Consider the following 27463-nt stretch of genomic DNA (forward strand, 5'->3'; position numbering starts at 1 on the left):
CACCCCCCTCTCCTTCTCATCTCACTCCTCCCACCATCTCAGCTTCCTTTACAACAGTCTCCCCACCTCCAGAAGTCTGTCACAGTCTCCCGTCATCAAACCTAGTCTCAAATAAGAAAGGAAGAGCTCGGGAGTCGTCCCACTGCAGCCCCCTTAATGAGCTGCGGGGCTGGTTTGAAGTTCAACGTTTGCTGAGCAGCAGAGGCGTACAGCTCCTCAGACTCGGGGAGAAATATGGTTGCTACCCAAAGACATCTGTCATGGCTGCAGAACATGATGGGCATTTAATAAGGCCACCGAGAACGGGGGAGTCAGCTGGTGATGATACCAATTACTGACAGCTTCCATGGCATGTTTATTCGGCAGAGGGAATCTGAATTCTGCTTTCAGAGAAGTTGAGGGTGTTCAAGGTTTTGGTCTCCTACAAGTGCTGACAGACAGATGTCCATCAGTTTGACAGCAGCTGGACAATGTGTATGTTTACAAACTAGAATTGTGTCTCCATGTTCATTTATTCAAATGAGGGTGCAACTTGCACTGATTTGGAGCTCTCTACTCACATCACTGGTGCTAAAACATTAGGTGGAATCTTGCAGAGCTTGCTGAATTCAGGGGTTTTGACCAGTTTTCTTTTTTTCTTTTTTACACTGTAACTGCTGCCAAAAAGTCTGTTACAGATTCTTCTTATTATAAACTGAAAATAGACCTTCTCTCCGGGCACTTTGACTCCCACAGTCCAAAAACTTGCATGTTAGGTTAACTGTTTCTAAATTCTCCCCTGGAGTACATGTGGGTATGCGTGGTGTCTGTGTTGGCCCTGCAGAGGACTGGCAACCTGTCCAGGTGAACCCTGTTTCCCACCTGATAACAGCTGGGACAGGCTCCAGCCTCCTGGTAAACCTGCATTGGATAAAGTAAGTATAGCCACTGGGTGGATGAACTACATTTAGGAGGTAATTCAATCCCCTTTAACAAATAAAACAGGATCCAAAGGGACCAGATAAGGTGCCAGTCTTTTATTTATCTACATTGTTGATATTTTCCTCTGTATATTAACAGTTTTGCAGCAGCTTCCAGCAGTACAATCGGCCATCAGAAAAATCCCTGACTGAGATTCACATTGTTTAAATTTATTGACACAGGTCATCATTAAGAAAAGAAAATCATGACTTTTTAATATATAAGGCTCCTGAGACACTTGATGCTTTAAGGTCTGCAGTGAACCGGGTTAAAGTGGAATACATGATGCAAATATCAGCTCTTACTCATATACTAAGCAGATAGTAAGACTACCAGACCATGACATTTAGGGCACCAGTTGCACCTTAAATGATTTGGGCTTAAATTTCATCTGCAGTTTTTACATTCTGGAGCTGCTGGAAGCACCCGGACTCCTCAGTGTGTAACATCACATTCAGTCAGATATTTCTGCTGTATGTGAGTCGTACTGCTGTTTAACATGCAGTTGTTTTTCCACAAGCCTCTTAATGCATGTTGTCATTCATTCATGCTAATGAGGAGCCAGTTTTTTTAAAACGGGTTAGATGCATGTTATATTTCATTTTCAACGTCTGTTTTTCAGCTTTGTTTAGAAACGTTTGGCTTAAGCCCGTCCAATAAATGCTTTGCAGGAGAAATATAAATGTTGGAGCCTGAACAATCAATCCAGCATGGATTTAAATCAAAATGTTGTCTAACAAAAGCCTGGTAATATCTATGGGCAAAGCTCACCAAAGCCTTATGGAATCTATTTTCTGATGGCACAGAGCAAAACAAGCCATGCTTGTGTCTTCATGCTGCGTCTGCAGACAATCTTCAGCGTCGTGTCTGTTGTTGTGCCAGATATTTTCAGCCTTTTCTCTCCAAAAGTAAATTTCAAACAAGGGCTTCTGTCAGATCCTGAAGGCTACATGTTGGCATTAATCAAGACAAAGTCCCTGATGGATAAAGACGTCAACACTGGGAACTTGCAGGGGGGATGTTTTGCTTTATTTGATGAGAAAGTCCTCTGGGTAGATGGCGCAGCGTGCAGTGTTTGTGAGGAAACACATTTAGGAAGAGGCTGTTTTTCTACCTCTGTTTGACTGGATAGAGTCTTCTTTTTAAATGACTTCATCTTTACAGCTCTGCAGATGCACACCTGTCAGGTCGACGTTTAACTGTGATGTGTGTCATATGAAACGCCACAGGTTTCACCACAGTGACAGTTCACATGATGTCATTTTCAAGTTGGAAAATAAAAGCAACACAGGAAAAACAAGTAAATCTGTCAGAGGACGACCCCCTGAAATCAGATGCAGCTTTAATACATCAGTATCTACATTAGTCTGCAGTAAAAGAAAACCTGGGATTCATTTTTGTTCGTTGTTCGCTGCTTTTCTATGACTGGTTTAGTGTGTTGTTATCCTCATCTATGACCTCAAGGCGGATTTATGCTCGTGCATTAGGTCTGGAAGAGGTGTGCATCAAGCCTCTGCGGACCTACGCAGCGCCTACGGTGGTTACGCAGACGCCGCGCGACCATAAATCCGCCTTCAGCCTTTCACATGTTGGGTTAAAGTTATGAAGCTGAGTTTTAGGCTGCATTCACACCAGTATAGTATACTAGACTTGGTCCGATTGGGGGCTCGGTTCAGTCAGTGGGTGCAACATTCTTCAGGGCCGAGATTGTGTTCATGCTACATCGGACGTTTTACACAACATGTTCCACTCCCTGCCAGAGATGGCGCTGCACCAAGAATTACTCAAGAAGTAGACGGGACACAGAAAAAAGAAAACTCGCTTTGGTTGATGCAGGACAACTCTGGTTTCTAGAACATAGCAGATACAGATTGAGCTGTATCAGGTTTTCCACGTCTGACCGCGAGACATTTCTGCCGTCCAGGGTCGCCTATTGTTTTGGTTGTGTTTACCCATGGGGCCGTGTGCTAAACCCACAAAGTAGTTTGTTTTGTAGTCCGCTTCCTGTATAAGGAGTCGAATCAAAAAGGCTGGTGTGAATTCACCCTTAAGTCTTGCTGAATTAACTTCTTATTGAAAGAATCAAACAGCTGAAGCCTAAACCTAAACTATGACTATGTACCAACAATAATTACCTTTACAAAAGCTAGTGTTCAATTTTTGACTTTGTTAGATTGAAATATTAGAAAAGTGACAAGCTGTTAGTAGACCACCTGCACTCGGTGTGCTGCCTAGGGGCGGGCCGATTCATGGCGACGCAGCATGCTCCGATTCAGTTACAATCGTAAATGTTGAAAAACAGCTATTTTCATAACCATTAAATGACAGGAGCAGGATTTGCCTGCTCGGCCTGGGGGTTGTTGCCGCGGTGATCGCCCTTTTCTGGGTGGCTGGGCTCCTGCACTGCAGCCTTATGGCTGTGGTGTAGACCCCAGCCTGCCCTGATCTGGGTGGTTGCCATGGCGGCGGCCTCTGTGGACATGGGTGAAAGAAAAATAGAAGTTCTTCTGTTCACAGATGCAAAGTAACAAAACATCACTGAAGGTTCAAGGACTCTTTACCATCCCATGAGGGCAACTTGCTGTGCAGCTCTGAAGTTGCAGATGCAGATTTTTTGACACCTCTATCTGATTGGATGATGGCTCATATGTGGCATGTGCACCTACCTATCAGCAGCACCTGCGTATGGAGCAAAACTGCCGAAAACAGGCCCCGGAAATGAAAAGATGACTCGATGTCAGTGAAAGAAGCGCTGATATGATGGCTACTGTTGTGGGTCGGCTAAATGAACCTGTAAAAGGAACTCTGATGCTTCACATATAGCAGTACTTACTCATCGTCTGGCGTTAGCTGCACTGGTTCGTTAGTAAACTGCGTGTCGAAGTTTTCCAGACCGTACTCATCAGAGATTTGAGGTTTGAAAGGTGGCGTCATCTCCTTCTTTTCCAGCTGAGGAGAAACAAACAAACCAAGATGCGTCACCATGTGTAACGTGTATGTTTTTTATTAATTGTACAACACTTGAGGCAACTGGGGCTGTAGCAGATGTGCTAAATAGATCAAACTGAAAAGTTTTTAATGATTAAAATGAAGTAAACATCATGTAATGAACTTAAAAGTCATTTTTGACTCAAACAGCAAAGTAAAAGTAAAAAGTTTACATGGTTTGTGTTATTTGGAGATAAGTTCAGGACAGTTTGCACTCCTTCACAGCTCTTGGCATGTTCGGGAATATTCTCCTGCATATTCTCATCATGGGTTTGACTCTGTGGTTTTTTTTCTCTGTTCTCTGTTTCCTTACATGCAACTTTTAAGTTTTATCCAATAAATCTAAATTTATTAAGTTTTAGCCCCAAAACAGCAGCGCATGAAAAAAATGGCACAAAGAGAAACCCAACTTCTGAGCATCACAAAAAAACCTTTACAGTTAGAAGTACAGGTACTTGAATCCATCAGTAAAAAGCAAACTGCTAGTGTTTGGCTTGTTTCACTTACAGAGAAGTGACTATCAAACCATCTGGTGCCTGATAAAAGACTTAAAGGTGAAGTCACAGCCCAGCTGGAGCACTTGTTTGGGATAAATTTTGTTGAAGGAACTTCGAAACTTCTAAAGCAATGCTGCTTGTCAGCATAACTGCACCTGTGAGATTTACAGACGGCATATTTACCAGTCGAGATGTGATAAAGAGCTTTTGAAATATATAAGGAATCAAAACAGCCTCAGGAGTTTCTGCACTGAATTAATATGCTGCCAGAAAATGGTGTTTCCAACACCCGTACCAAGCTGGGAAGAAATACAGTTCCTATATCTAAACAAAGCTTCAAGTTGTCAACGTTTGCTCTCTTTGACTTTAAGCTCTGCACAAGTCTTCTTATTACCCAGCCAGCTGTGTTGCAGCTCCCTGTAATGAACGGGGCAGCAGCGTTCTGGACGACCTGAAGGGGTTTGAGAGGGTTTTTACTTAAACGTGAAAATCGTTAAACAGCCAAGATATGAAAAAATGAAGGCTCGAATGTTCATTTCCATCTCAGATCAGGACACAAGTGGACTCAGCTCTGTAATATATTTTAAATAATAAAAACAAGAACGAACCAGTGATTTAATATAAGCATCCAAAGATCGAACAGGGCTTGGATAAAACTAGAGGAAATCTGAGCTTCTGTAGAAAAGTTGCACTAATTTACCTCCTGATGTGAAATATTTTTGCTTTTTTTCCTCGTCTGGACAGATTTCCAGTGTGGTCTTTTACAGCGAGAAGGACTAACATCACTGGTCTGGATGTGTGAGCACAGACCACTTCCCTACAGAAGATCCTGTAACAACACAGGTGAAAAAGGAAGAAATATTGACGCAGTCCATCTGGTTTTATCACTGCAGCTTTTTTCCGTACGGTCGGGTGTGCTGCGGGGAAAGGTGGCTACTTGTGTCCACACTTTTCAGATTTGTAGAAAGGAGAGAAAACAGAATGGTGGATGTTGAGGCAGCAGAATAATTGTGCCTGAGTGATTCAGCCAGGAGAGTTTTTGTCTGGTGCGTTTCCATGGTTTCACATCAGCCCCTCATCCTGGTAAAATGTGCGCTGAGGACATTTTCTGAGAACACAATGAAGCACCACAGGTACGCACGTTTGATGGAGGAATCGAGCAAAATCTACAGAAAACCTGGCTGGAAGTAAGCTTAGAGCAGAGGAGGAGTTGTTCATGTTTTAAATATACATTTCCAACAGAGACGTAACAGTTAAAACAGAATGAGCTTCATTAAAAAGAAAACCAGTGAGAGTGAGGAGGCTGCACTACAACACAGAGCAGAAGAAGCTGATGCGAAATGATTAACAGGTGGAGAAAAATGCATTATTGAGATGTTATCAGTGAATTCAATGATGTACTGTGTGAAGAACAGGAAAATTAGATCCTTTAGTTTTATACTCAGTGACCCATATTTCCACATGAGCTGGAACAGAGTCCCAGAATCTGACCCGATTCAGGAAACATCCAGAGAAGCAAACTTCTTGTTTTCCAGCCCACATTTGTGCAGATAGTTTTTATCTCCTCATGTTTCCTGATTATCTGCTGACGGCTCGTTGTAAACATCTGTTAGCGTGTTAGCATCATTGGCATCCAATCTTTAGCATGTGTAAATAATAGTTTAAAATCCAACTTCTTGTTTGAATGAAGACCAACTTATTATAGTTTCTGATGCTGGACAGCTGCAGACAAAGCGGCTTTATTTTGCTCTTACTGACAGCAGTTGTGCTACGAGGCCGATTGTACTGACATTTAAAAGAAGTGAGGACAGATAATGTAGGGGCACAAAGACTTGTCATGTTCAAAACAAAACACTTAAACAAGAAAACATGTCTCCAGTACAGTTTAATACAAGCAAAGTAAACTTAGTCAGCAGAGCATCTCTGTTCCTTCATGTGAAATGTGCAAGAACAACTGGTCCAAGAATATTCAGAGGAGTCCAGCTGTGTTTTTATCCAGTTCTCAAACTGGAACTGTCTTTTTAAACCTAGTTAAATAAGCCAATAAAGTGCAAATGTCATGAAAAAGCAGTGGTTGCTGGTACTCTCATTATCCCTCATAAAGAATAAATGTTAGTGATGTTCCTTCTCCGGAAACAGAACTGATGGTTCAAGCACAACCCACCTCAAGAAGCTGCAAAGACCTTATTAAAGTTTCGTTCTCTCTGTTAATATTTTCTGATTTAAGAAAGTGCATGAACAAACCTTGATGGAAGCAGAAGCAGGGCAGCGAGTAAAGTTATTCCCAATCATATTTCCCTTCGGTGCGTGAACCTGGAGCTCTCTAACCAGGTTTTGTTGTCTTAACTTGAAGCAAAGCCTCTAAATGACTGTTGTTATGCCCATTTGGGTGAGTTTGGAAGCTACGAACAGAATCATATGGTGTTTGGATCACTGCTGTGCAGGAACCTTTTATTTCCTGAGTGTGTAGTCTATGTGTTTAGTTTGTAAAAAAGCTTCTGGCTGTGGTTTCTGTGCTTCATTAGTGTTATTGGTTCAAAGTACTTTCTGAGAACAGCTTCAACAAACAAAATAAACCAGCTCTTTCCTCTCTTTGCATCTCCTTCTTCCCTCGAACAAATTGCCCCATCTTCCCTCAGTTTCTCCGTCTTCCCATTGATTTGCTAATTTCTTTTTCAGCTTTTCCGCACGTACCTACACTCCAGTCAGTTTCACCCCCTCACATCCGTCTCCATCTTTCTCCTCTCTGTCTGTCCTACTCATTTTTAATTCTTTTATCTTTCCACATCCCTCTCCTCTCTCCTCCTACTCTCCCCGGTCTCTCTGATGTGTTGTCGGGCAGGCAGGAGCTGTGTGGTGGTAATGAAGCACACTGATGGCCTGGAACAAGCACAGCACCTCCACACAAGCAGACGGACAGCGTCCCTGAAGCCAGAGATGCACATGAAAGAGGTACGAAAGCGCCAGGCTATATGGTGAAGCCATGGACTCTCAGATGTTAGCACCTGCCTCAGTGTGTGTTTATTCCAGTAGCATCGATGCAACAGGCTGATCTGACAGTTTATACTACAGTCAATCACCCCTCAACACACACACACACACAAACACAGCGCCACTTGATCAAACACTGAGTGGTGCTCCTGCAGTCTACAAGCACATCTCCACACCAACAAGGAGATTAACATCAGAGAGGCCGAGACCCGTCGCTTCGCTGCTGCTGTGCAAACCCGTCCCAGATTTCTAACACTTCAGTTTATAAAACCCCAACTTTCTGGCAACTTCAGGTTAATGAACAGCAGTTAATGGAGCCAACTCAGTGTTGTAAACTAAATGGTACTCACTGAGCAGTATTCGGTTAGAAAGATGTCTAAATAATGCTTTTTAGATGTTTTAGTTAAAACTGAACTAAGTTTGGGCCAAAAGACGTTTAGTAGCTGTTTAGGCCTATTTGAAGATGTTATTGAATGTTAGCAGCTAGTTCAGATTGTACATATAACACAAAGTTGCTGTGTTAGACCTGTTATCTGGTCATCTAAAAATCCCTGGCCATGTGTTGCTATGTTGTGGCTACCAACTGCTAATATGTGGAATCTAGATAGTTAAGTTAAGGTGTTAAATTAACACTAAATAACCCGTGTTTTTGATTGATGCCCTGCAGCGTCGTGAGGCTGAGATGCTGGACCTCAAAACGTCCTTTTTCCAGCTTGGAGCATTACCTTACAGCTACGTTTTGCTTTACGACACCGCATCACACACCAGCAACTGGATATCAACACACACTGGCTGTGCAACGCACATCATGGCTGATTCAGAAAAGAAACGCAAGAGGACATCATTGGAGGACGAGAGGACAAGAAAGAAAGAAAGGGACAGAGCAATAGAAAAGACAATAGTCAATACTGGACTGACTTTTACTGTCTGGAGAGATCTCAGATAACAGATGGGATGAAGATGATGCCAGATTAGCCGTCGTTAGGGTTGGCACAATGAGAACAAAGTTCAGTAGCGGGGCTTTAAGTTAGAGATTAATCACAGCTTACAAATGAATTAATCATGATTAATCACCATTCTTGACTATGCCTGAAATTTTCCCGTTTTTACTGCAAACTGATGCTACAAATATTTACTGACCTTCCCTTGGGTAAATGTCAGATATCCAAGGGTCAGTAAATGCAGCATGTAATGTACTTCTAAATGTTGTTCTGCATCATCTCTACCATGTTCTAGATCATAAAGCAGAATTCATCCAGCATCATCTCACCAACCGTCTACACATGATCACATGGTGATGATTTCTGTCATAAAACCAGCAGATAAAACTGATGATCTGTCGCCATGACTCATGGATCAACAGAAGACAGAAAGGAGGAGCAGACACAGAGAAGACCTCTAGAAGAAGGTCTCTAGACCGGCCATGTTGGTGCACAGTACAGGAAAAGAAGTGTGGGTGTGGAACCCTCTCAACATGAAAAGTGTTGAACACCATCATCCTCCACGGGGGCGACGCCCATGTGTTGTTCCATCAATGTTTTTATGTTCAAATCCATCCACAGAGCCAGCCAGCTCATCTTTTCCATCTCGCCTCTAGACGCCTCCTCGTCGTCAGAAATGATGATGTATGGGGCTTGTTATGCTGTGAAATTAATTACATGTATTAGATATTTTTGACAGCCCTAGTTTATAGTCACGATACAACTGCCGCGCTGGATGGCTGTAGCATGATGAAAAGAAGAACCAAAGTAAGATGTTTTGGCTTTACATGTGACTGGTACGCAGGGGGCCACATCTGGGACTGGTCTAAGTACTACAATGAAAGGAAGAAAAACAAAGATCAAACTGGTCACATGACAAACCCAGGTGTGTGTTTTAGGGATGCTAAAGTCTGTAAACACTATCAAAGATGAATGCTACAGTTATTTTTGGGCTCAAACCTTCGATGAAATGCAGATTTTTGTTTACTTCGAACGTTTTGGGGTAGAACTGCTCTACAAGGTAGACTGAGTTATACAACATGCAGCATGAGGGAAGGATAGCATGTTTCCTGCTCACATTTAATCTCAGTGCCATTAAAAAAATCCAAATGAGCGGTTTCTTCCCAGCACTCACCAGTCTGGCGGTTCTCTGGCAGTACGTGGTGCATCTGGAGGGGAATGAAGGAGGGCGGCAGGTAAATGATATTCAAAGTGTCATCTTTTCAGAGAGAAAGCTTGGCGCTCTCTCAGGAGATGTCTGATGAATATTAAAATGTGGTAACAACAGTAGCGGCGTGCCAGGCCTGTCAGGACTGGAGACAGGTTGCTAGTTTGAGGGCAGAGAGCGTCACTCCTCCACCTCTCACAGCTCTGTCAGCTTGTTGTTTCTGCACTACGTGGGAGCTTCGTCGCCAGAACGAGGAGTTCAAGCCGCTTTGATTTCTCTCCCGAGCTTCCCTTTGGTGTGTACTTCACAGGCTCTGAGGCAGCGCTCATTAACACACCGACCATCTTGTATGCACCACACTACCTGGCACCCCACTTAACTGTCCCTTGAGAGACGCTGTAACAATGAGGGTAGAAAATGGTCTTAATTCATCTTAAATGAGCGTTTGTGCTGTTGTCTGATGAGGTATCGTACGCCTGCTGTGTTCATGGCAGAGCCGGGTTGGTTGACGCTAGCCTTCAGTGGTTCAGGATCAAATAAATTTAAATGTTCTGCTTTATTTTACTCATTTTCATTCACTAAAATGTCACCCAAGAGGGGAAAAAAAATTTTAATTTCAGAGACAAAAACCATTAAGTCAGAAATCATCAGAGAAATATCAACCAAGCATCTCCTGAAAGAGACGACAGGCGCAAACAGCTGCTCTGTTCAGGTAAAATTTCTAAGTTAGGATAAATGTAAACGGTCGTTTAAAAGACCAGCAGCCCTGTGATATGATTTACACATTCTACAGATTATGCTTCGTGACGGGCAGCGTGCCAACGAACCGAGTTGAGTATCACCCATAATGCACAATCAAGGTCCGTTGTGTTATATGATGAGGTTTACATGGACAGGATGAATGTATGGACATAGCCACTGAAGGCAGCTGTGTGCATCGGAGGGATTGGACAGTAAATAACTAAAACAGCTCTCTGCTGTTTCTCCAGACCCTGAGCTAAAATATAGAAACTGAACTTTACTACGGTTTGTTGTATTTCAAAGTGAGAAAAAGATGGTTTTGTAGAGCTGCTGATAGTCAGGCTCTTTCTTGTGAAGGCAAACCCTCATGAATCAGATGTTAATTAGTCAATGAACTGCTGAATGAGGTCACACATGTAGAAAAGTCATATTTCCAGCTGCGTTCATCCACCACTGGTGTTCTGCTCAATCTTCAATATAACAGAAAAAAAAACACTGACTGGCCACTTTATTAGGTCCACCTGGTCAACTGTTTGTCGAACAGCCAATCACGTGGCAGCAATTCAGTGCATCTCACCAACACTGGACAATAGAAGATGGAGAAACGTTGCTGGTCTGATGAGTCTCCATTTCAGCTCCACATTCAGATGCTCGGCTCAGAATCTGCTGGAAACATCATGAAAACATGGATCCATCCTGCCTTGGATCAATGCTTCAGGCTGCTGCTGGTGTAATGGGGGGGGAGGTTTTCTTGGTCCACTTTGGGCCCCTTAGTACCAACGTGACCTGGTTTAACCAGCACAGCCTACCTGAGTATTGTTGCTGACCATGTCCATCCCTTTATGAGCACAGTGGAGCATCTTCTGATGCTACTTCCAGCAGGATAATGCACCATGTCACAAAGCTCAGATCATCTCCACCTGCTTTCTAGAACATGACGATGAGTTCACTGGACTCCAACGGCCTCCACAGCCACCAGATCTCAGTCCAGTAGAGCAGCTTTGGGATGTGGTGGAATTCTCATCATGGATGCAGCCGACAAACCTGCAGCAACTGTGTGATGCTGTCATGTCAACATGGAGAAAACCTCTGAGGAAGGTTTCCACCACCTGCTTCATCTATCACACCAGGATTAAAGAGGGGGTCCAACACCAGGCTAATTTATTTCAAATAAAAATAATCAGATGGAGCATCAGTGACTTGTTGGGAAAATTTTGCACCTGCATGTCGGCAGGATCCAGAAAATCATCCAGTCACAAAGTAAAAGTCAAAACTATCTCCGTACTCACCAGCTCTGATCAACGCTGCAGACATCCGTTGTGGGTTGGGGGTGACTTCCACCCGTCTTCTATACCCATTTAAAGCAAAGTTTGTGCATCTACACCATCAATCATACCACTTCAACACACGTCCTGCGTGATTCAGATAGTGTAAATATGACAGCGATTAGGAATTCACTTTTATTTGCCTTGCCCTGCCACACACGGGGAGGTTTGCAGCAGGAGTCTACACACAGTGTTTAGAACTGCATCATTCATTTTTAATACATGCTCAAACAACAGGCCCCACCTCACTGCTGTGCCTGCTCAGATCAGAAGTAGGGGGGTGTGTCCTGTGTGTTGTTTAGGCTCATACAGTAAACACACACTGAGCCTGTGATGAAGGCTCTGCAGAATGCATGATGGCAGCTGTGCCCTGCTCTCCCTGTCTGAGCTGACAAACATTAAATGTGGGCGTGCAGCGTTTACTCTTTGTTGTTTTTACACCAGCTCTGAGTAAACTGACAGGTTGTTCAGTCAAACCCCAGATCAGCTGTCTGTCAGGAGGCAGCACACAGACGGATTCCTCATGATGATGATGATGACTGGAATCTGTAGTGTGTTGCCTTCCTCCTCACAGTTCATCTATTTAACAGGAGCCATGGAGATAAGTTTATTCCTCTTATCATACAACACATCTTCTACTCTAAAAGGTTGAGTCAGTGAATGAGGATAGCTCTACTGGCCGGGAAAAGACATCAGCTATAAACATCACCAAAAGTCAAGCAGGAAGGTTCAGTCTAGGATGAGAGAGTAAAGTTGTGCTTCATAGTTTCTATCACACAGCTCGTTTCTCTCCCTGCTCCCATAAACACAGAGCTGGACATGATTCTCTCCAGTCCTCATTCAGCCACTTCTTACCTGGTCCCAGTCTATACTGCGGAAAAATGTGTGGGACTTGATGTCGGTGAAGCCTGTCTGGACCTGGCAACCCAGCCGCTCCTTAGGATCCTGCAGGGATCAGACAGCTGGTCAGGGGTGTAAACGAGAGGGCTGCATTTCATTCAAACATAACAATATTCTAAAAAAAAGGTCTGTGTCAAATTCATTCTACTTTACACTTACACTAATAAAGTCCAGGGGCAACATGTCAGTAGCATTTGTCTGATTATAATTCACTAATTATGCATGAGAGTGAAACATTTCCTCATTAAAACCATCCTGGCCCTTCAGGTCTCATCATGCATCGCAGACACGGGTACAAACTCCCAGTAACTGCTTGACCTGAACAATTATAGTGGTGGCTCATTGTGGAAAAGTACAAGTGAAGAGCTTTACAGCTGTTTGCATAAACACACACACACACACACACAAAACCTTGTTGCAAAAAACATGACACCAGGGAATGAAATGCATAAATATTCAGTTTGGTAAAAAAAAGAAAAAGCTTTTAACACACAAACATTTAAGAAGAATCATTTTTAAAGGGTCATGTCGTCTAATCACCACACAAACACAGTTTGTTGTTTCTTCAATAATCTACATTAAATACACAAATAAATATTTGCAGGATATCTGCTGTTAATTTTTCCCTTTGCTCCCCAGCTCATCACTAAAGGGTCGAACACAAAGTCTCTTAAAAGTTTTCCTTAGTTAAGCAAAGTTAAGACATTAACAGCATATTTGATGATGATGGCTTTCTATGGTTTCCATGGAAACAGTTTTTATCAACTAGGAACAGTGCTGTTTAATTTTCCTGACTGCATGTTGTTTGATTTAGGAGCTTCATGTCTTACAGGTGTTTGAAAATCTTAAGTCCCTGTCCTCAGTGTTTACTGCTACCAGTTTCCTGCTCTCATCTCTACCCATTTCATGATTCTTTTATCATTAATTTTGTTATGTTTTCCTGTCACTTTTTAAAGCATGTTGAGAAAGAACTGACAGTAAAAGACAAACACGTCTGTGTTGACACTGGATCACTGTTGTTTTGTGTTCGAGTTAAATCTCCTCATCAGTTTAAATCTAAAGCTCGTTGCTTGACCAAAACTAAGCTGTTAGTACGTATTTTATTTTTAGAACCAATGAGCGACAATCTTGTCATCAAAATAGTTGTTTATCTTCAAATTTTCAGGAGTAAAAACTCAATCGAAAGAGCAGCATGTACTGCAGGTTACATTTCTTATTTTTGCTTTCTTTCTAGCTAAAACACTGGAACAGAAATACACCGAGGTCTTCCCTGCCCGAGCTCTTGGCCATGTTCCCACTCATGGTGATCTGAGTGTGCAGCAGAGTGTGCAGATACACACCGAGACAGATAAAGGGCTGATGGGAGTGGACTGCTCTCACCTTGTTTAGAAAGCCCTTGAGCACGCTGGCAGCTTTCACCGATAGAGACCTTGGGATGCGAATAGGCTTCTCCAGAATAACTGTTGACAAAAAAAGAGGAGGACAGCAACAAAAGAAAGAAAGAGAAAAGAAAGAGAGGGAGAGACAATAAAAGGGCAATCGTGAGTAGGGAGGCGGATGATTCACAGGCCAACCTGGCCGTGGGTGACCATGTCTGCTGTGTAGAGGGAGGAGATATAAAGGACACCGCGCTGTTCCTTCTCACGTTTCCTGGTCTACTAAAAGCCTTGAAACTCCCACTACTAAACAAGGTCTTACAAGTGAAAAGAAAAATGCACTAAACTCTTTTTTTCTCCCTAAAAACCCAATCCAAGGATGTACAAGGAGTTTGCACTGAAATTTTTATTAGATTTTTTTTTTCCAATTACCGATCAAGGTCATGTGACCAGTTTGTGTTCTTCCACAGACTTAGTTATTCAAGATGAAATGTTTCAGAGAAAAAATCTGTTAACAGCAGCTGAAAATTAAAACTGACTTCTGGGAAACTAAGAAAAGGAAACAGAATGGTCAAAATTTCACATCTGAATTATCAGTGTTTACTTTAGTTGGTTTATTATGATGAAGCAAAGAAAACAACAACAGACACCAGCAAACGTAAGATTAAAGACATGACACCATCAGTGAGGGAAACTAGAATAAAATTAAATTCATAATAAAAATAGTTATATAATGTTAAATGGTATATTTAATTAATACATGAATATTCAAGTTGAAATGAGAACACACTAATAATCAAATATAAATGAATACATTTATTTAGAGAAAAAGGGCTGAGCATTGGCGCCCTGAATCTGGTAGCAACACTAGTACATGACAGGCCAGTTTTAGCTAAATCCTGAGAAATATTAGAGAAAAATAAAAAATGAATCATGTTTTTTTTCATTTACATTAGATTTACAAAATGATATCAAATTTATTTAAAATCATGTCATTTAAAGTTGGACTGAAAAATAAAATTTATCAGCAAAGACAATTTTCACCTCAACACGAACGTGGAAACGAGCGCATGTGATCTTAAGACTGGATCCACGAAACGCTGGTATCTGACCGATCCAGCGTGGGAAGGATCGGGTCCTGATTGATGCGGCGGCTGAAATCCATCTACATGTTACGCCCTAATTATTCGTAGTCCAGAGGTCACGGCCAGTGAGGTCAAACCATGGAGAGAAGATGGAAAGCCTCCCTTGTGAGGTGGAACAGAATAAAGAGGAGCTGTTTGGCAGCTTAAAAACCAGAGTCAAAGGCGGAAACATAAACGCTACGTGGAAGAGGATCATGGAGGCCGTTAATAACCTCATTGTTGCTGATCCGACTCCAGCTGAGGAATAAATAAAATTCTCAATAAGTAGCAGATATGTCCATGATCAACCTTTTATTGGTTTTTAATTTGGATAATATGGTCACTGAAAGTCACGATTCTTTACTTTGCGGAGATAAAAAATATGAACGATGCAAAGAAATCAATGAAAAGATAAAAAACAGAATAAAACTGTTTCAAACCGCTGAACGTCTGTGTTTGCCTGCATTAGCTTAGCACGGCTGTGTTCAAGGTTCTGTTATATGGAGCCACTTTTTACAGCCTCCAGAGGAGAAAACTGGTGGCCTCCAGTTTTCCACCTGTTCAGTAGAGAACGGCACGTTTTAGTGCACAGCATGGGAGACAGTAACCTACTGATCAAATAGAGGAGTTCTACAACTAAAGGTCTAGACTACTTTACTTGTTCGAAAAGACGGATCGGCTCCTGTCTCCTCCATATAGCCCCAGTAGAGGCCGTGCTGGGCTCGGTCCGCTGGACACCCTCCTCTGGCTGGGCTCGGTCCCCTGGACATGCTGGACACCCTCCTCTGGCTGGGCTCTGTCCCCTGGACATGCTAGACACCCTCCTCTGGCTGGGTTCGGTCCCCTGGACACCCTAGACACCCTCCTTTGGCTGGGCTCGGTCCCCTGGACACCCTCCTCTGGCTGGGCTCGGTCCCCGGGACATGGTGGACACCCTCCTCTGGCTGGGCTCGGTCCCCTGGACATCTTGGACACCCTCCTCTGGCTGGGCTCAGTCCCCTGAACACCCTCCTCTGGCTGGGCTCGGCCCCCTGGACACCCTCCTCTGGCTGGGCTCGGTCCCCTGGACACCCTCCTCTGGCTGGGCTCGGTCCCCTGGACACCCTGGACACCCTCCTCTGGCTGGGCTCGGTCCCCTGGACACCCTCCTCTGGCTGGGCTTGGTCCACTGGACATGCTGGACACCCTCCTCTGGCTGGGCTCGGTCCCTGGGACATGCTGGACATCCTCCTCTGGCTGGGCTCGGTCCCCTGGACACCTTGGACACCCTCCTCTGGCTGGGCTCGGCCCCCTGGACACCCTGGACATCGTCCTCTGGCTGCGCCGGGGCATCAACAGGCTCCGTCAGCCTGCATGGTGTGCAGGCCTGCACAGGACAGGATTATGTGGCAGACTTTCTCCGGAGACTACAGCAGCGTCCCCTCGCTGGTCAGAGACACGTCCATCTACCCTCCCTCCAGCAACCCGAAGCAGCCTCCACCGTGCACATGTGCGTACTGTTGAAGCTGCTGCTCTGTGGCAGGGTTTGATGCGGGGTGATGGGACGCTGTATTTAGGTATGAGTTTGTTTGCAAACAGATCTCAGTTTGTATCGTTGTTGTTGTGTTTAATTATTTGTGGGTCTATTAAATCTGAGCTGTTTAATTGTCATGTGTGGGCTTAGGCTGTTTATCATATTTATTATTTATCATTTAAAGCGCGTCGGTGTGCACTCCAAGCACATCATTAAGAGATTTTACTTTATTCGTTTTGAGAATTCATTTAAATCTGCTTTTCTTTCTGAAAATGGGTTGATTCTACCTGAACATGTGGCTGCTTATGCTAATATGACGGTTTGACATTTAATAATTATTTCCAGGGTCTGCTGCTGCAACGCTGATCCACACGATCCCAGGCGTGTCGTGAGATTTGATCGTATCCTGCGCTCATGTCCAGATTAGTAAATGCTAAACCTTGTGTGGAAATGGTCGTGTGCAGATTTCCATCGTACGTGTGTGTGATAAATGAGGGCTGCTGTAACTGTGATTCAATATGAAGGCATAAACTACAAAAACAAACAGCAGTAGCTGCTCTGTAAAGGGTTTTATTATTTATATTATGGCATTAACTTACTTTCCAGTGCAGTTTAAGTTTCTCTCTTTATATTTCAGCTCTTCTATGTGCTTTTATGCACATGCCTCCTTGTGGCTGATTTTCCAGGTGAATCAAATGTTTGCCAGTCTCCGGGTGTCTGTCTAAAGCTCTGGGGATGACATGTGGTGCACCAACACCCCAGAAGGACCCTGGCACCGGGTCTAGCATCGTGGCATATGGCTGGGTGGCTCATATAGTGAAAGGGTTGGTTTCCGTTGGCAGGCGTTCATCCAGAAACCTGCTGGTCTACCGGTAAGACCGCCAGGAGGATGGTACTGGTGGCAGATGCTAGCCGTGGTGTCGCGCTATATGCTCCTGACATTCACAGCTGAGACGAAATGCGTCACACTGGAGTACGAAGGAATTTCTGTTGAAGATGACTGTGTGAGGGAGGGAGGAGGTGTGCTATGTAAGCAACCATATGGCTCAGGGAAACACAAAATGCAAATAGGAGAGAAGTATTTGAGGATCCTCTATGTAGAGGGTGTGATTTCTGGTGTGAACAATTTGAGAGCTGCAGATAGCTTACTGTAATTCATGGGTGCCATCATTTTAAAAGCAACACACTGAAAAGCTGCACAAAGTTTATTCATGGTACGTCCTCATCATTTCACACCTGTAATGCATCATTCAGAAACAGGAAACACAATCAAAAAAGAAGCTGCAGAAAATCCAAGAAACAAATGTCACACAGAGGACTGAGGATTGCTTAGCTAGCGGGATTTCTCTGACAACCTGAAAGCATAAATAGAAATGTATGCATCTATCCTTGAGTAATTCACAGTGGTTGTTTTGACTGCTGTCAGTGTGCTTAGTTCTTCAAACGAGCGCTAGATGCTCGCTGTACAATGTTCACACTAAACCTGCACGGGGTGTGTGAGCGAGTGTGTGCTTCTGCAGAGGTTTTACCATGAATATGAATCCCAGAGGTACATACATCACATATATGCATTACAGATCACAGCCAAGACATTTTTTATTCATCATCTGTGTTTATGTCTGTGTTTATTAGGTGTGTAACAACACACTGATCCACAGCGATATATTGATTCAATGTGAAAACGTAGATGCAGATATGTAGAAGTTGCAGAATTGCAGCTACTGAAATGAGTGCAGTTTACTAGAATTTCACCACGAAGCACGAAGGCGGCTCTGTTCTGGTCTGACAGGCTGCTTTCAGGTTGCTTCTAATACTTTTGGTCCATTTTGGATGAGTAACTGTTTCCTGTGATGATTCCATCTTCCATGACGACAATGTGCAAATTCAAACATCTCAAGTAGCTGAAACTGGCACCAGGAGCACAGCAAATGTAAAACTTGGTTTTTCCCCCAAATCAACTAATCTTAACATAATCAAACATCTCTGGTGTGTTTTGGTGCAGTTTCCCCTCGTCACGGCTGGAACAGGCTCTACATGGACAGCTTGTACGACTGTTCCTCTCACACTGAAGCATTTTTTGCTTTCAAAGAAGGACAAACTGGGGACTGAAGAATCAAATTGTTTACAGCAACATGGTGATTTCATTATATTTTACAATCCCTGAAGCAGTCCAATTAGAGAAACAGATCCAGACCGTTCAGATTCACAATAATACAAGGACTGAGGTCTTCCTCCATCTTTCATCCTGACACACACCAGGAAAAGCAAATTAATGAATCTCTGCCCGAACTCTGCCAGCGATGTTTGTGTCAGGAATCAGACTGGCTGGTTGAGAGCATCGCCGGATGATGACGCATCTCGCTGCTGGTAGGTTTGAACATGTTTCCCAGATTAGCCTGCAGTTGTCTTTACTTTACTTTTTATACAGAAAAATGTACATATTAACAAAAGTTAGTCAAACTATTTTTTCTCGTCTTCAAATGTGTGCTTAGTTGGTGAAGTTAAACCTGCTTAGTTGATGGTTTGAGTGATCAGTTGCCCTGGATGATGTGTGTTTTTTATTTGTCATTAATTCATTTATTAGCTGTATTATTGTGAAAATCCAGTGCTGGAGCAGAAAATGCTGCACCAAGCTGTGAAGCTGTACTCGTACTCTCTGATTAACTCTGCAAATATTAAAACTGGTTTAAATTCTAAATTAAATTAATGCTGCTGGTACGACGGAGTATTTTCTGGGAAGCTTGTCCTGAGTTGACTCCTTCAGCCTCCTGTCCTTGCTGCTTTTGTATCTGTTGTGTTGACTTCACAGTTTGTTTATCCTCATGACCCACATAGCCGGGTTCTGGGAACTAAAAACTGGAATTATGATTCCCATTGAGTCCGAGTGAAAAAGACTCACTGTGGGTCGGTGTCTATAACAATGAAGTTTGGGCCTGGAAGAGAGGAGCAAACGTCGTAGAGACGCTCATCCTGAGAAAAGAAAAACAACTTCACACCGATAATCTGAGCTTTCCACTGGTTTACATTAGCACTTGTAGAAACTGCCTGCCCAACTGCGTGGGCGAAGCTAGCTGCATCCAAGGACAAAGATGGCTAACTAAAAAAAAAAAAAGACCAATCTGAACATGAAGCAAATTTCCATAAGGAAATTTAAGGTGGGGACTCTTATAATGGAGGATTTTCATGGCGGTGGTATGAACAGAAAAACTGGCTAGCGGGCTGTGAGCTAGCGGGCTGTGAGCTAGCTGGTGCGTTCTTTTGCCTGTGTTCTGTTCCACCCTGAAGGCGGTACGGTGGCCTCCATCTCATGGACAACTACAGGAGTTACTGACATGCACCAGCTGTCTGAACTGTAAAGAAACGTGAGTCATCCACAATTCATGTGGACAGTTGTTTAAATTTTTCAATCTTTAGCCGTGTGAACATGGCTACTGAACTGAACGAGAGCTACCGGTAGCAGTTCGCCGTCACAACGCTGAGGTGAGCAGAAAACGACACATCCTGGTTCGACTCACTGACTGAAGTTTTGCTGAGTGTTTGAGTTAGCCGTGTAGGGTAAAGATGACAGTGAGGGCTGAAACAACCCTGGCATTAACCGTGGATTAGTCGACTTGGTGGCATCGTTGGATGTGGTGTTCGAGGAGCACCAGAAATCCGTGACTGTTTTCAAAGGAACGTCAAAGACCCTGCAGACCGAGCTCCAGACCGAGCATGCTAGCTGTCACCAGGAGTTGCATTACAGAGGAGGTGAAGTCTGCCAAGTTTGTAGCCATCCAAGCTGATGAAACCACCAACGTTTCCACACAGACACAGCTGGTGCTCGTGGTGACGTAGTCGATGTGCAGCATCTACTACGATTACAGTTGACTGCTGGACAGACTGACGGGACTGTTCTCCGGTGGTGAAGGAGAAACTCAGAACAAGCATATGATGGTGTGATGAGAGGAGAGCAGGCTGGTGTGCAGCAGAAGGTGCGTTTGTATGTGCAGCTGTTATGCACATCAGCTGCAGCAAGCTGCTTCTCACATCCCAGCAGTGAGTTGTTTTTCTGATCTGACAGTATTACCAATTTTTTACCCGACCACTCAAATGCACCAGCATTCTTGGCCAGGCTGTTGCACAAAGGTTAGCAAGAGCTTCAGCCACAAGATGGACCTTCAGCAGCAGACCAGAGCACACTGTGTAGAGACCATGTGAGACCATCAGGACATCTGATTCTTTCGACAGCAACACACTAATCACGGATCAAGATTTCCAGATTTTTCTGCAGCTGTTTCACAAAATCATGCCTCATGTTGACAAGCTGTACCAGAACCTGCAGAAGGACAATGATGCAGTCTTTATCAAATATGGCCTCCAGAGCTTCACCAGCAGAGTGAGGCAATAAGGTGAGATCAGATCATATAAGTTGTACAGCTATAATAGTCTTGTTGAAAAATAACTTTATTAGAAAAAAAAACAGCCACGTTTCTATTTCTGATACCAGCACTTTGATATTTAGATGTACTAACAGAAATTTTTGGTCTGCTCTCAGAGACTCATCTCAACATCAGCAGGAAGCTACAGGGGAGACCAAGGAGAGTCTTGGGAGACCAGGAGAAGCAGAGACTGTAAAAAAGTCTGGGACACAATCCTGAGTCAGACCAGAGAGAGCATCTCCTTCACCAACCACCGTGTAAGCGTCGCGCTGCTGGAAGCACCGATTGCTGCACAGTCCCGGTGAGGCTGCAGCTACCAGGACATTCCCCATGTTCAACAAGCCAAAGCTCAAGCGAGACTAGCCAACTGTCTCTTCTTTATGAGAACCCTGGGTGTAGAGGCTGCTGTGGGGTAGGGCTAGGGCACTGAACCAGGCTGACAACAGCTGAAGCTAAAATTGTTTCTGCAACGGGCCCGGAGAGTCTAAATGCACCGGCCATGCTCTCCATCCATGCTCTCTATCCATGCTCTCCATCCATGCTCTCCATCCATGCTCTCTATCCATGCTCTCTATCCGCTCTCCATCCATGCTCTGTATCCATGCTCTCCATCCATCTTCTCCATCCATGCTCTCCATCCATGCTCTCCATTCATGCTCTCCATCCATGCTCTCCATTCATGCTCTCCATCCATGCTCTCTATCCATGCTCTCTATCCATGCTCTTCATGGAGAGGGAACAATTCAGGAGCAGCCAAACTTCAATGAGACAGTTACTGATCACTTTGCTGCTTTGAAAGACCGACGAGAAAAGTTTCAGTGCAAGTGATGCAGGTTAGTGGGACATGCTTTGTAGCTCGTCTCAGTGAGCGTTAAGGCTGAATGTCATCGTGATGATGTTGTGACTTTTATGTGCTTAAACTGGACAACGCAGGGTGTGAAGTCTGATGGGTTACAGCTAGGGCTGCACAATTAATCGGATTTTGATCGTGATCACGATCAAGATTGGTGGCCACAATTAAATGAAGCTGATCGTCAACAATATTTACATTTAAAATGCATCTCTGCTGCATCTCTGATCACGCCATTCTCAACCAGTCTGCCAACCACCAGGGGGCGAACTCGAGGCCAAGGCTTCATTAAGCTGCCTAAATAACAAGGATGCACACCTTTTGCAGTCGGCAGCTAGTTGTGTTGCCAACTTAGCGACTTTGTTTCATGACCAGGCTGGAAATGAAACGTAAAAGCTGCTGCTGGAGGATCCTGCGCTGGCTTACCGTCAGAGTCATGTCTGTTAATGAAGAGTGTGGACAAAATATTTAAAAAGTTAAAAGTGTTGTGACATGTTCCAGACTCCTAATTAAAAAACAAATTACTCTTAAAAAAAACGAAAAAGAAAATATTGACAGAATTATTTAATTTAATTAATTATTTAATTAATTTATTTTTTGCTGTTCTAAACATTTTTAGTTTGTGTTTTTATAAATTCATGCCGTTACGACATCCCTCTTTATGGCAGCATCCATTACAGTGTGTGCAGAATTATTAGGCAAATGAGTATTTTGACCACATCATCCTCTTTATGCATGTTGTTCTACTCCAACCGGTACAGGCTTGAAAGCCTACTACCAATTAAGCATATCAGGTGATGTGCATCTCTGTAATGAGAAGGGGTGTGGTCTAATGACATCAACACCCTATATCAGGTGTGCATAATTATTAGGCAGCTTCCATTCCTTTGGTAAAATGGGTCAGAAGAGAGATTTGACGGACTCTGAAAAGTAAAAAATAGTGAGATGTCTTGCAGAGGGATGCAGCACTCTTAAAATTGCCAAGCTTTTGAGGCGTGATCATCGAACAATCAAGCGTTTCATTCAAAATAGTCAACAGGGTCGCAAGAAGCGTGTTGAAAAAACAAGGCGCAAAATAACTGCCCATGAACTGAGGAAAATCAAGCGTGAAGCTGCCAAGATGCCATTGGCCACCAGTTTTGCCATATTTCAGAGCTGCAACATCACTGGAGTGCCAAGAAGCACAAGGTGTGCAATACTCAGGGACATGGCCAAGGTAAGGAAGACTGAAAAACGACCACCACTGAACAAGACACACAAGATAAAACGTCAAGACTGGGCCAAGAAATATCATAAGACTGATTTTTCTAAGGTTTTATGGACTGATGAAATGAGAGTGAGTCTTGATGGGCCAGATGGATGGGCCCGTGGCTGGATCAGTACAGGGCAGAGAGCTCCACTCCGACTCAGACGCCAGCAAGGTGGAGGTGGGATACTGGTATGGGCTGGTATCATCAAAGATGAGCTTGTGGGACCTTTTCGGGTTGAGGATGGAGTCAAGCTCAACTCCCAGTCCTACTGCCAGTTTCTGGAAGACACCTTCTTCAAGCAGTGGTACAGGAAGAAGTCAGCATCGTTCAAGAAAAACATGATTTTCATGCAGGACAATGCTCCATCACACGCATCCAAGTACTCCACTGCGTGGCTGGCCAGAAAAGGTCTAAAAGAAGAAAAAATAATGACATGGCCTCCTTGTTCACCTGATCTTAACCCCATAGAGAACCTGTGGTCCCTCATCAAATGTGAGATCTACAGGGAGGGAAAACAGTACACCTCTCTGAACAGGGTCTGGGAGGCTGTGGTTGCTGCTGCACGAAATGTTGATCGTGAACAGATCAAGACACTGACAGAATCTATGGATGGCAGGCTTTTGAGTGTCCTCACAAAGAAAGGTGGTTATATTGGTCACTGATTTGTTTTTGTTTTGTTTTTGAATGCCAGAAATGTATATTTGTAAATTTTGAGTTGTTATATTGGTTTCCCTGGTGAAAATAAATAAGTGAAATGGGTTTATATTTGGTTTTTGTTAAGTTGCCTAATAATTATGCACAGTAATAGTCACCTGTACACACAGATATCCTCCTAAGATACTAAAACTAAAAAATCCCCACTCCAACTTCCAAAAATATTCAGCTTTGATATTTATGAGTCTTTTGTGTTCATTGCGAACATAGTTGTTGTTTTACAATAAAATTAATCCTCAAAAATACAACTTGCCTAATAATCCTGCACACACTGTATAACTATATGTACCAGGCTGGTTATGCTAATTACTGATCATTTTTTAATGTTATGTCAACTGCTGCACAAATAAGATGTGAATATAAACATTGTAATTTCTGAATTTATTGTTTCACTAATACAGTGAAAATGAGAGGAAATGTGAATATTTGCTATGCAAGGCGATTTCAGTGTGCGCCCCTAAATGTTCTGCCGGCGCTCCTAAAAAGTTAAGATAGGGGCTGCTGTGCTCCTGGTGAAAAACCTAAAACTGATTTCACCGCGGTCTTAACTCCCTCTTTCTCATCTCATCTGGTTTCATTTATAAAAATAATATAAAGTTGACTTTTTGTGACATTACGAGACCTCAAACTGCGCCGTGCGCTCACCCGACACACAAAGAGATGCGTGACATGTATGTGGTCCACCTGCTGCTCGTGCACGGTGATGTGCAGGGACAGAATGAGCCCCTGAGATGTTTCCTCTATTTGGAGTTAACGCTCTTGCTACGGGTTTGAGTTGAAATATAAATCTTCTCTCTCCTGAATTATCTGAATTAATGTATGATAAATATTGTTGAAAATGAATCGTAGCATTTATACTGGTGCACATTCCCCAGTAAATGGGGTCTGGCTCTGATGTGTTTTTCCCCTTGTGTTGTCTTAACCTTTCCCCTGTGTGGATTGTACTGTCTTCTGCTGGTGTGTACAGGAGGTGTGTCTGGTGGTTAATCAGCACAGCTGAGTGGAATCAGGCTTATTGCAGCTCACCTGCTTATACACCCCAGGCTGACTGCCATTCAACGCTGGATCGTTGCTACATATATGTGGTACACCGGCTTCAAGTAAATTCATGTTCTGTCACTAAGTTTCCCTGCATGGGATCCAAAGCTGCCTCAACTGGAACCTGTCTGCCTGCTCACCACACCGCCGAGTCCAACACGTTAAAAGAACAGAGCTGTGTTAAGGTGCCTCAGCGTGATTATTTGGCACCATTTTTCTTCAAATAAAAATGTCATCAACAACCAAATGAAGCAAACTAATGAAGAAAACACTTGACTGTCCCACAGCTGCAACACGATCTCATCTGTAACAGAGGCCATGAAGCACAGCCAAATATTCCTCTGTTCATGAGGGTTGCAGAGCATGTGATGGAGCTGCGCAGCCAAACATCAAAACAAACTCTTGATAAGCCTCAATACAATGTGTTTTTCAACTAATTCAATTTAGCTGAAAAACGGTTAAACAGAGACTTTAAACAGAGCTCAAGACATATTGTACAAGAACCATGAAACATAATTTATTTTTATGGGGGAAAAGGTTGAAGAGCCAGATGTGGCATTATGAGACAGAAGTCAGTCCGAGTTGAGGTGAAAATCTCTGTAAGACGAGGTGATTCCCAAACAGCTGTTAGCTGGAAACTTGGCTTATCTCAGCATGGAGGCGGAAACTGGACACATGGAGGACAGAAGAAGAAGAATCAGGACTAAAAACTATCTACAGCAGATCAACAGGACCTGAAGTCCAGCAAAGACCTGAACCAGGACCTGAGAGATGCATTTGGACCTTCAGCTGATTGTTGGCTGAAGCCTCATCAGAAATGGTCTCCATAGAAACGTGGTTGGCAAGAAGCCGTTCTTAAGGAAGGGAAAGAAGAAGAAAGACATTTTTGTTTCTGCCTTTAATAATGATAATGGATTAGATTTATGTAGCGCTTTTCAGGGAACTCAAAGCGCTTACACTGAATCCATTATTCATTCACTCATACCTGGTGATGGTAAGCTGCGTGCACCCACAGCTGCCCTGGAGAAGACTGACTCCTTACACCAGTGATGCCAACACTGGAGGCAAGCAGGGTGAAGAGTCTTGCCCAAGGACACAATGACAGATGACTGGGGAGAGTGGACGACCTGCTCTACCACCTGAGCCACTGCTGCCCAGTTACATTACCCTTTAAGGTAATGTAACTTATTTTTGCTTGTTTAAATAAATCACTGCACTTATTTCCTGCTTTACAGACAGTATGTAAAGAAATGAGGACTGTTTCACAGGACGGTTTAACCCTTACTTACTTTAGAAGTTCCTCTATCTCACCTTGAAAGAGGTATTCCTCTGTGTTCATGTCAGGATTGTCGGTGATGATGTCAAATGGAGACCTCCCAGCCATCATCTCAAACATCAGCACGCCCAGAGCCCACCAGTCCACACTGAAGCCTGACAGAACAACAGACGATGATTCAGATGTGAGTGTGACAAGAAAAGATGCATCAAATCAATAAATCACAAACTGAGAAATCTCATCATTATACAGCACTGATTAACATCTTAAGCTCAGTCAGCTCAGCCAAAGGACTCTTTAAAAAACTCTCCTCCCACATGCTGTATTCAACGTGTGGACACTATAGTTTGTTTATCAAGCAGCCAGCATATGGGCTCAATACACAGTGGTTATAAATGAATGTTTCTAAATCAAGCTTTGCCACCTTCTGAACAAAATCTGCCTGAGAAATTCAAGCTTGTGAAAGTTCTTTTACAAACATTTGTTCATGGATGGAAGACTCTGAAGTTGCAGATTTTTGTCCCTGTCTTTACACCACCATCTGACTGGATGGTGACAAATCAAACTGTCCAATCAGAGAGCAGATGGCTTCCTGTCCTCCAGCACTGCTGAAGGTTCTTAAAGAGGAGTAACTAGAACCATGTCTCTGTTTTCACACAGTTCTGGTTCTGGCTCAGCCTCCGTTGTGGGGTCTCAGAAACTTGGTACCATCTGGGGACCTGGCCTGCATTCAAACCAGTTTAACCAGAACCAAAGCTGAAGAACTTTACTCCGTGGATGTAAACATTAACAGAAACTATCTACATTCATTCATTTACATCCACAAAATCTTTATGACTGTATTGAGCCCATACCACCAGACCATTTTCTCTTACACTCGTCACATATAGCCAGGGGTGAAAGTGGTTTCAAATTCTCGCCGGTACTATTGCCAAAACCTTTATTTCTCTCTCACTTCATGCATCGTTAGCTTTTCAGCAGCTTCTTCTCCGAGCTGTTTTCGTTAAAATTGAAAAAGAATACCACAAAACACATCTGCTTACTCTCCTACTGATTTTAACTGGGGCATGTTGCAGCGAACATAAAGACATTAAACGTGTGGTACACGTTTCGAAGGCTGGGCACAGAGGAGACCACCGGGCTCTCCCCGAGGAGGAGGAGAGAAGCAGGGCAAGAGCCTTGAGGAAGAGATGGAGATGCCAAGGCTCTGTCCAGCATGGACTACACACAGCACAGACAGTTCAGAAACAATCAAACTTAAAATGAATTTTCAAACAGACAAAGTAGTTTTCAAGACTGCGTATTGCAAGCAGATCTATTTTCTGACCCTGAAAGTGGTCGTGAATGGTTCTGA

At 43.4% G+C, this 27463-nt stretch overlaps 1 protein-coding gene across 4 annotated transcripts in view; it reads right to left on the bottom strand.

The window, feature by feature from the left end:
- The window catches only part of prkcz (protein kinase C, zeta), a 147060-nt gene that overhangs the window by 19697 nt on the left and 99900 nt on the right, over nucleotides 1-27463 (bottom strand). For all 4 annotated transcript variants that reach the window (XM_042004701.1, XM_042004704.1, XM_042004705.1 and 1 more), the window contains 4 exons: nucleotides 26145-26264; nucleotides 13931-14010; nucleotides 12506-12595; nucleotides 3794-3909 (listed from right to left, as the gene is read on the bottom strand). In XM_042004701.1, the coding sequence (XP_041860635.1) occupies nucleotides 3794-3909; nucleotides 12506-12595; nucleotides 13931-14010; nucleotides 26145-26264 (406 nt within the window). The remainder of the gene's footprint in view (nucleotides 1-3793; nucleotides 3910-12505; nucleotides 12596-13930; nucleotides 14011-26144; nucleotides 26265-27463) is intronic.

The sequence above is a fragment of the Melanotaenia boesemani genome, chromosome 13 (assembly GCF_017639745.1).
Source record: "Melanotaenia boesemani isolate fMelBoe1 chromosome 13, fMelBoe1.pri, whole genome shotgun sequence".
Taxonomy (NCBI): Eukaryota; Metazoa; Chordata; class Actinopteri; order Atheriniformes; family Melanotaeniidae; genus Melanotaenia; species Melanotaenia boesemani.